General features: G+C 29.9%; 2 protein-coding genes across 2 annotated transcripts in view; one reads left to right on the forward strand and one right to left on the reverse strand.

Annotated features, from left to right (window-relative positions):
• Positions 1-4,071, forward strand: part of LOC131850097 (myb protein) — a 53,638-nt gene extending 49,567 nt beyond the window's left edge. Inside the window, exons 16-17 of the mRNA XM_059200263.1 lie at positions 809-928; positions 1,599-4,071. Of these exons, the coding sequence (XP_059056246.1) occupies positions 809-928; positions 1,599-1,718 (240 nt within the window). The 3' untranslated portion in view covers positions 1,719-4,071. The remainder of the gene's footprint in view (positions 1-808; positions 929-1,598) is intronic.
• Positions 4,072-6,740: 2,669 nt separating this feature from the next.
• Positions 6,741-10,413, reverse strand: LOC131850162 (gloverin-like). The gene is made up of 5 exons (XM_059200336.1): positions 10,282-10,413; positions 9,962-10,037; positions 9,074-9,224; positions 8,381-8,566; positions 6,741-7,584 (listed from the first exon to the last, which is right to left on the reverse strand). Exons 2-5 carry the CDS (start codon positions 10,030-10,032, stop codon positions 7,456-7,458), a joined length of 537 nt encoding a protein of 178 aa, XP_059056319.1. The 5' UTR covers positions 10,033-10,037; positions 10,282-10,413; the 3' UTR covers positions 6,741-7,455.
• Positions 10,414-10,816: the final 403 nt, after the last annotated feature.

Below are 10,816 nucleotides of genomic sequence, written 5' to 3' on the forward strand. Positions count from 1 at the left end.
ATGCATAAATATCACTCTAGATACTAATAAATCATCAATCGGTTAAATCCTATTTCATACTTCCAAATATATATACTACAAACTTCTCAGATTATTAGATACAGAAAGTATCTTGTAAAGATGGGAATGTCATTTATATTTCGTATAATATAAACACCGTATCAAGTGGGCTTACCGAAGTAAAACTAGAGTGAACTTTACATAAAACTCTTTAATATTAAAACTTTTAAAAACAATAAAGTAGTTTACTTGAAAAAAAATGCTGAAAGTAAACACATTTGCAAAATATGTGTTTATGCAATATACTGAGAAAAGTATTATTTACTGCAAGAAGGAGTTAATATAGACCCTTACGATCGCCTGCCTACATCGACTATTCAGTTGAAGATATAGATGATGTGATATGTAAGGATAGAGGCTTTAACATTCAGTATTGCTCGTCTACCCTGTGACACATACACTGTTGATTGAACAATGAAAATCTAGTTCATATCACTCCGAATATTCCCCAATTCCACACACACCATGGACGTGACATAAAAACAGTAGAATACTGATATATTAAGTTTTTTGGTATATTTACAATAATCATGATAAAAAACCTTCAAGCTTTGAATTGATTTTAGCCATTCTATATAGTTAGAATTACAATCAAGCAGATGTTCGTATTACGCGTGCTGTCGAAGCATTTGCCTTGCCTCATGCCTTGCCATTGTAATTTAGATATCGAAATTTAAAAAAAATATGGCCTTAGGTAGAATAGAATATAATCGTAATACAATATTTGCACCTATAATATCCATTTTAGATTCGGCGTATGTCGAGTGAGCCGATACTTGTAAAGAAATCCGCCGTAAGATCTATCAAGTTCGACCAAGAGCCCAAGGAACAGGAGGACAAAACTTCCTTTATCGCTGTACTTATGTCGGTTTGTATCTCAGTTTCTTTAATAACAAATATGGAGTCACAGAATATGTAATAATAATAATCATCATCTTTATTTGACGCAAATAATAAACTATTACAATTGCTGCTTGTAATAAAATTTATAAGGAATAATCGAGACAAAACAGTCTATAACTCGGAGGGGACAGTGAGTCATTCTGTTACATTGCCTGCTATTCTGTTATAGCCTTTATTAGTAAATTAATACAAAAAAAAAAAACAACCATGACCATAGCACCTTAGTTCAAAACTGTCCTCTACTAACAAAGTAAACATAAATAAAATATTATATCATAAATTTGACACATTCATTAAATTATTAGAATAAAAATATAACTGATTACTGTCTGTGCATGGGAGGTAAATGAGAACTGTCTGAGAGACTATCTTAACCTAATAGAACACGATTGATTGTTACAAATTTAATCTGTTTGTCTGCTCATTTGTGAGCGCTAATCTCAAAAACAGCGTAACTGATTTATAACTTTTAAAACCGTACTCAAATCTTTCCACTGGGTGCAGTTTTCCCAGCCCTCCTGAATAGTCATATTTTTTTGAGCCTAACTTATGTGTTTATAATTCCGAAATGTTTATGTCCCTAATCTTGCTATAAATATATTAAAATATAAAACTTATTAAAATATATCTTATAGGACGATGATAAATGGGAGACCTTCGCATGTGGCAAGACCCAAGACCAACTGGAGCTGACTAAATTAGCACATCAGTATTTAAGGAAGACAGCATTGAAGCCCCGGTCCCTTAACTTCTAAATTATACTTACCGTTGACTTAATTATGTAAAAATGTTATTAACAATTGTCATATGAAACAGATAAAAATCTACAAGTCTGTAACTATATACAGACCATTTCACAGTTGTAATTGCAAACCGTACTGCTTTTACAACTTTTATAAGACTCATAGAAAATCGCACAATCTGTTACAATTTGAGACTTGTTACTAACAACATTACATAAGCCCCGAGTCACCTGCCTTATTATGTAAGGCCATCTAATAATTATTAAAATTGTAATAAATTAAAATCAATATTTCATATGAAATTACATTTTAAATATTTTATAGTCGCAAATTCAAGATATGTGGTATGTAATTGCAACTATTAAATGGATCATCGGAAAATTTTAGATTTCAATTTGTTTCAAATGAGAAATATAAGTGTACAGAATTGTCAATTAGCTAATATAACAACTAAATAATTACAAATTTGGGAAATTATACTTTAAAATCAAAGCAATAAAAGTCGATTTTCCTAAATATGTAATTTTTCTTTAACTGCAGTTTAGTAATAAGCATTGCTATATTTGTGTACATAAATAATATTTATTTTATAGTATTTTAAATAACGCAATGAATATTATTGTTTATAAACTCAACGTGCGAGCCGGCATCATTTATTTCCGTTTGAAATAACTATAACTTGCATGATTCTATCACGATTAGCATGGTAAATTCTGAATTAGCTTCTGGATTAATAGTTTAAACTACAAAGTTATTGCATTATGGTTCTTAAAATTACACAATGCTTGATGCAAAAATGATTGTAATTATAAGAATGTAAATGTAAATATAATTGAACCTTATGTTTTAGAGATAAATTTAGATATTGGCATTTATACTTTTACCATGAGTATCAAACTCATGGTAAAAGTATAAGTGTCTGTGTTACCTGTCAATATACAAAACTATATTATTTCGTTATGAATATTTAATGATTGAGTATAACTTATAACCACTGGATTTTTTTTTATTTATTGGACAGTCAAATGAAACAAAGGAATTTTAGTGTTTTTAAATTTTGATACAATATGAGAGAGATCAGGATGTATTAATTTTTTTTACACACACTTTTAAAGTAGTTTTTTTGTTCTGTTAATTATTATAGTAAAAGTAATTATGTTGTGTCTGAGTGTATATTGTTTGTGTGAATACAGATTTTAGTGAATTTCTAGAAGCATTGATAATTTGATATATTTGCGTATTGATAGTAAATTATGTATGTTTTTATTCTTTGAACCGGGTTTGAATTTTTATAGATTTTTTTGTGTTGTCGCAGGTTTTTCAGGTTTATTATATATATTTTTGTTATATAGAATTTTTTTACCACAAAAAATTGTAAAACAAAACACACGAATATTGGTGTATAAATTGTTTTACAATTAAAATATTTTATATAATGCCGTATTTTATCGTAATCATGAGTTTAAATTATTTATGGGCAGTAGAGCCATTATTTTCTGAATTCTTAGTTATAAAAGTGGTATAATTTTTTATTACAATTTCTAAATTTATTAACATTAAATTGTCAAAAACATTATTTTGTGTAGGTATGTAAGTCAAAGGGATTGAAAACATTTCATGTGTTTTGCAATACTTTGAATCTTAATAATAAATAATATCAAATGCATGCAGTATTATGTAAATAAATTTGTATATACTGCTTTTCATGTGTTTTTTATAAACAATCTTAGCATATATTTTCTTCGAATTTGACATAACAAAATAAGATATAAAATGATAAACGTGTCGGAACAATAAAATCTTTTTGTATCTAATTGTATGTGTAAATTAATAAATAAGAATATACAGTAATATATAAATAATGGCAAAACCTGTTTGGTTTTTTTTTATTATGGATATTTTATAAAAACATGCTAAGATTGTTCATTAAATATGCAACTTATTTTAAAACAAACATTTGCAAATATTTCTAAATTTAAATAGATTGAAATTTATTGTTTCGAGATTATATATATATACATATCATGTGACAGTTGCAGTTGCAGTAATAATTGCAGCTTTAACTGCGTTTAATCTGATTAAATAAAGAATTATGTCCCATATATATCTTATAGGATTATCTCTGTATAAATATGACACCATTGGTCGGGATAGAATATCACTTAATAAATGATCAAATATAACAGAACTAAATTATGTAAAGGCTGTATGTTTGTAATTATTGTCTTATTGTCGCTATATGATCCATTGATCCAATGTGAAGGCAATATGTTTGAAATTGTTGGGTAATTGTCGTAATATGATCCATTTTATTCCAATACATTTTAACACTGCCTACAACATTCTTTCTACCACTTATGTGCATGTGAATTGTGTTGTAATTATTATCTAATCAGCTTGGAAAGTCTTAATACATGTAACATTTCGCATTGAGAAGGTCGGCCAATTAATTTATATATTATTTATAATATGCCCGTGTTATATACAGATTATCAAAAAATGTACGCAAGCACAGGTGCGGGTAACACCTAGTTAACTCATATAAAAAAGTGATAGTACAAATTTAGATATAGATTTCCAATAAATTCGGGTATTTTAACAAAAATGTGACATTCGGCGAATTAGTATCTAAATTAACTAATATGAAATTAGATATCAAAATTTAGAGTAATATTATAGGTGTAATTAGAAGCCGTTGTCTATTTTTGTGTTAGAAATACTAAAATTATTTGATATGTTAAAATATAAGGGTCTAATTGTCTTCAACAATCAATCATCATGTAGATATACCGTGAAAGTGTACATTAAATATTGATAGCTAATTTTTGTGAAAGGAAAGTCTTCATTTTGGAAATGGTAGTACCAGATATTGTTTATCTGCCCTGGATAGAACTGAATGGTAAATTAGAAAAGGTAATACGTTATATTAAATTAATACAAATATTGGTGTTAATATAAAGTAAGATATCTCTCATATTAAGGAAGATTGAGAATTGGTAAGTCGATTATATGTACCGCAAGGCAGTTTCCTTCCGTTCAGTAAGGTAAATTATAAAATTTTTTTTATTCTAAATTTAAGAACTAAGATTTATTTAATAAGTTACTAATGAAAACTAATTGAAAATGCTAAAACAATATAGTACTTTCCCTACACCTATTTAAAAGTATGACGGATTATTTTGAGTAACTTTTCTGTTTTTGATACTTCCTCCCAAAACCGACTCATTATTACAACCTGTATATACAGTATATAACAATAATTATATTAATTATTGTTATAAGAAAATTATTACGGAAATTTTACTTTTTATTTATTCCTTATATCAGAAGTCTAAAGATAAAGTAACCAAACAGCTTAAAATTCTAACCCATTCTCTTTTTATTATTTCTCATAATTTAATTTTCTTTCATAAAGTTCCTGGAAGCGACAGCATTTCGGTTTAAACTATCAATATATTGTTTTTGTCAAAATACAAGTTTGATACATTTAAAAATAAATTTTTATTACATTAAGTACACTAACGCTTATAATTTGTAGATAATTTTCGTTTAGGTAAGTGAAGAAATATTTATATAGGATTATATTATGTTAACTTTAAATAGCTTTATTTTGTTTTGCTTTCTATTGTCTATTCTGTATTTTTTATTTAGTTTACTTGTGAATTATGATTTAGAATTTTTGTGTGCAGTGTGTGTGTATGTTTCCTGTATTTTGAGTAATCATGTCGAATATAAAGAGATAAATTTTAGCACTTACAATCATGTGGACTGTCAGTCATCATCAGTCACATAAATAAACAATTAGTTTAAAGTAAATCAAGCCTAGTTTGCAAACAGTACATTACAGTGATTTTTATAATCTCTAAGAAGGTTTACAATAAACATTGTTTGATCTAAATCTACCATCAGCCGTCAATAAAGCATAATTATCATCCTGAAATATTTATTTATTTGCGAATATTCGACATGATTAAATAAGATATACTCGGAAATGCCCTTACAGTTCAGTGATTGTTTTGACAACAACATTTCTAATAGACCACTAAGCTAACATTTAGCGCTATTCTATTAGTACCAAATCAAAATAATGTTTAATATTTATGAAATGTCACATTGAGACGAAATCTCTCCTTTTTATAAGAATGTTACACTTCTGATAATTGTAACTAGTAATTGTATTGTTTTATCCCTTTATATCAAACTTTTTTGGTTAATTTGAAAGAAGATTGCTTGTAGTAGTTTTTAATAAGGAGAAAAATATGTAGATATAAAACCGATATATACTGTGACAAATACCATCATATGATGTCATTTTGATTTGATCCTAATTTTATTGCGTAACATATAGATATAGATTGATATAGACTTGGAAAGAACCTGAATCCATAACGAACATTATGCTTTTTATTTTTTTCTATTAAAACCAAATTTACAACTTTTTAAAATTTTGTTTTCAATCTAACTACTATCAAATACAGAACAGATTTCATTATTTTTGTAATCGATCGAAAGTTTTATATCATGGAAAAGATCTTGTATTAATTTTATCACGATTAGTTTTTTGTTTGGTAGTTGGTTTTTTATTAAACAACATATTATATAATTGTAAAGAGTTGTGCCTTTAAAAAGTTTTAACATTGATTTAATATAAGAAGTCTGAGTCGATATTTAATCGTAGTGCAATTAAATATGTTTTTGCTTATTTAGGCAGAAATTGCACACAAAATACAGCAGTCTATTTCAATTTATGTCTATGGCATAGGAGTTTAATTTGGTTTCTTATATAAAAGTTTGACTAGAAATTGCATTTAGGGTTTATTTCCCTTATTATAGTTATGGCGTTTTATACAAAGACTAAATATTGTTTTACACATATGACGTACCTTGTAGTTTAGTATTTTTGTATATATTTAGTGTTAAGGTTTACTACGATGGAAATAAAGATTGAAATAAAATTCATAGCATTTATTTATTCGAATAATTTATTGTAATTTACTGTATATGCGTGAAATATATGGATCAAAATATAAAATTTCTAATAAACTTTTGCATTTAGTATACATTAATATAGTTAATCTGGACTGAAGACGAGTAATTTTGTGGTAAATTATTATTCTTCCTCCCGCGAGGAGCTTCCTCTCGCGTATATTTAGATTGTGGAATGATCCTGCCGAGGTTTTTTCGAGAGACTACAGCATGCGGTTTTCAACAATGATATATTAAGATTTTTAAGGGTCAGCAACGCACACGTGACACCTCTAGTGTTTCGGGCGTCCATAGGGTGCGGTGTTTACCATCAGATGGGGCGTATGCTTGTTTAAAAATTGAAAATTGTTGACACTTAACAACATTGAGATTGCTGTAGTCATGTTCAGTCAGCTCGTGATCACGGTTAATGCAACTTAGTCTGAACTGAACGTCAAAAGAGGCAATAACCTAATTTACTCAAAAATTATTTATCTTCAGTAGAAATACTATCACTGGCTTTCGGCTTGCTATATGAGGCCATCCATAAATGATGTCGTACGTGAGGAGGCAGTTAATTGTTTGACAAAGTGTGACGAGGGTACATAAATTTGGTCACATTTACAAAAAAAACATGACATTCGTGTGACTTATGGATGACATTAAATTCGTGTCTTAAATATATATTTATATAATACAAAATTAAAAGCATAATTCATAAAATACAAACTATCGTTAGTTTGTGACTAGATGGCGCTTTGTGAATTTTTAACCTTATAGTCATTCAAAAACGGTGAATATAACCTAGTCTGCCGCCATAGTCCTGCATACCACCAAAACGGTTGTAAGTACCTTGAAGGGACATCTCGCCGTTCCTACCAATCGGCCATTTAGCACCGCCGGCCGCTTGAATCTGTAAAAATAATAGATTTTTTAATTAACTTCTCCTAACCCTGATCTTATTCTAACTTACAAGGTGGATTGATGAGTTTTAAGCAACTATATAACTTCACAACTGTTATCGCAACTAGGGTAGTCAGATGCATTCTCACATTATGCACCCACATTTGCATCGGTCTCTATTTGAATAGGAGCTGGAGAGCCTACCTTGTTCCTCGGTGATTGTTCTTTTATTTAGTATTCAAGATTCGAAGCATTATTCAGAATCCAAAGGAATTAATAAATAAAAATAACAAAGTTTCTTGATGACAGCCAGATTTGAACTCATGACTTCAGTCCAAATTGGGACACAATGATGTTCGCAAAAAAAGTAAATATTTAGATATTTCTTTTAGATGTTCCGTGTGATTGATATCTAAGATAAATTATAAGAGTATTAAGTAGTTTCCGAATAAAATAACCTAATATATTGTATCCAAGAAAAATCTCGATTCCGTTAGTGTTTAAATAACGAAACCACATTATAATCGGTGCTATCTTTTAGTAGATTTTTTTTCGTCTGGAAAAATCTTTAAAAGACCGTCGTACGCCGGACTGGTGACGAGGGTTTGTGTGGGAAACTTACTAAAAAGCCATACGATGTATCTACGAGCGCAATTGCCGGAGTTAGCCTAGTCTAGCGCTTTGTATACGGCGTAACACAAGTCCGGTCTCGTTATTAGGACTATTCATTTAACACGATGTCGCAGATACGTCAAACTCATAAGACCCTCTTTCGTGTTGGGAGTTAAAAATTATGCAAGACTCACCGACGTAGGACCATGAAGCTGCTTGCTTACGTCCAGGGAAGCGGCCGTGTGTCTGCCAGCCCAGTCGACCCGACCTCCGAGGTGATTACTGTTCCCATAAGGACTTAATACTCGAGTACCATACGCCGTGCCCGTTAGTTTACCACGATCATCATTGATGAAGTTGTGCTGATATCCGAGCTTGCCCTGATACACAAATTAAATCAAATTACTGTTTCTATTTCACAAAAAAAGTAATTTACACGGTAAAAAATATTTTAAAAATAAAAAAAAATAATGACTATTTGGCATGGCGTAATTAAAATAGCTATTTCAATCTTATGTCGTAATCATTACAAATGGAACCTTCAAAATTTATCAATGAATCTTGATAAATTTATATATGATATAATATTAAGTATTGTATAATATCCTATTTACATACAAAAAAATCTGTTTTATATGTAGTGACCGCAAGTACCTTATCCTTTACCTCTATCTTATCACATAGGTATGAAACTGTCTATTTATTCATTTATACAACATTATTGCATAAAATACAGAAAATAATTAAAATAGCAAATATACATTAACTAGACACTAAAAGATGGTTTTATTGCTAAGCAATTTTCTAGCCTGCCTTTGGGTGTTTAGAGAAAGTAAAATAAGTCTATGTAAGTAACAAGATATTAAACAATCTACATAAATACTCACAAATAAGTTTTCACCCCTGGAACCCAGTGTCCCAAATACTTTATTGTTAGGACTGCCGTGAGCATACGTCACATCACCACTCTTGTCTACGGACAGTTGTCTACGGTGTCTTAAATGTTCTTCCTGCGGTTGAACGTACCAGTCGGGATATCTGAAAATGAAATCCAAACTTACTTTTTTTACCCTGGACAATTAACACAGTGCCATCTAGTCCCACGGTAAGCAGAGTGTTATCGATACTAGACTAGTGAGTTTTCTGTAAATACATACATATTATACATAGGAAACACCCAGACCGATACAAACAATGATACTCATTAATACAAATGTTTGCAACGTGCTAGGAATTGAACCCGCGACCATCGAAAGAGACCATTACTTAAACTAAAAATCCTACCCTGAGTTTCACCCACTTCAGCCGCTAAGCACCTTGCATTGTAAGCTGTGTTTTGGTTGTAGGGAGTAAATTAGGCAGTGTAGTTATAGGATAAAAGGCATGACATCACAGTCCAATAGTATTGCCTGAGTGTTATCACTAATGTTACATGATAACGTGATGTCAACGTAGTTCTTGTATGTAGTCAAGGATTACTACAATCAGGTGGGTCGTCATATTATTTGATATTTTAATTATATACCTATAGATAAATATATAGAATAGGTCGATGTGAGTCGTAGTCCAGTGGTACATTACCGAGGTAGACAGAAAGTAGGTATTATTGGAAACCATTGTGGTAAATTCAACAAGATGGGTTAACTGACCTGACTTGGTCACACTTCCAGTGTATCCATTAGCACAGGAGGATGGACCACATTATATATCTATTTAAAAAATATCATTATGTATTAAGATTTTTTTTCATTTTAAACAACAATGCGTAAACATACCTGTCGATTTCTATGTACTCCTGTGTTGCAACTACCGCCAAAATTCCAGCAAAAATGTACAGCGACTGCATTTTTTCTGTAATACAAATAAAAATTATGGTTTAACTTACGCTTGTAAATAAATATATATTACAAACAATCATGTTCATGAATACAAATGTTTATACTATGCGAGGAACCGAACTCGCGACCATCGTAAATAAAGTTTGCTAAACCGCTAGATCACCGAGGCCACCATACACTAATTCAGCCGATTTATATAATAAGTCCGCTATCAGTGTATCAAATTACAAGACATATAAAAAGCTAATATTACTTACCAAGTTCTATGTTATTCCAACAATAGTTGACTGATACATTTCAGATTTGTAGCTTCCTTTTTATACAAACCGATATCATCTTCATTCCTCATAATAGCTACTCCAGACCTTCTAGGGATCTTACTGTATAAAAGGACTGAGTAATTCCCCTGTGGTTTATTGTTAGTACAGAGGCAATCGCTGTTTCTGCGGTCAGAGGTTATCAATGCGAAGCGGGGAATTAACTTAATACATATATTGATAAGAATTAAATTGAATGAATGTATACTAGGTCTTTACAGTTCATTTTTGTTTGACGTTTTCGATGTTAAAGGTATAAAAAAGTGACGTATTTTTTATAGATTATTCAATTAAATACATATTATTCTTGGATTTTATTATTATTATTTGCAATTGGCAAATTCTCGGAAATTTTGAAGGTAAAATATATTTTACCTTCAAAATTTCTGAGAATTCATTCTTGTATTATACCTACATTTTATATATCTTCAAGATTATTATTCTAAAGAAGGTAATCAAAGGTGTTTCTCAATTG

The sequence above is a fragment of the Achroia grisella genome, unplaced genomic scaffold (assembly GCF_030625045.1).
Source record: "Achroia grisella isolate CSIRO2021 unplaced genomic scaffold, CSIRO_AGI_Agris_v1 utg702, whole genome shotgun sequence".
NCBI classification, from domain to species: Eukaryota; Metazoa; Arthropoda; class Insecta; order Lepidoptera; family Pyralidae; genus Achroia; species Achroia grisella.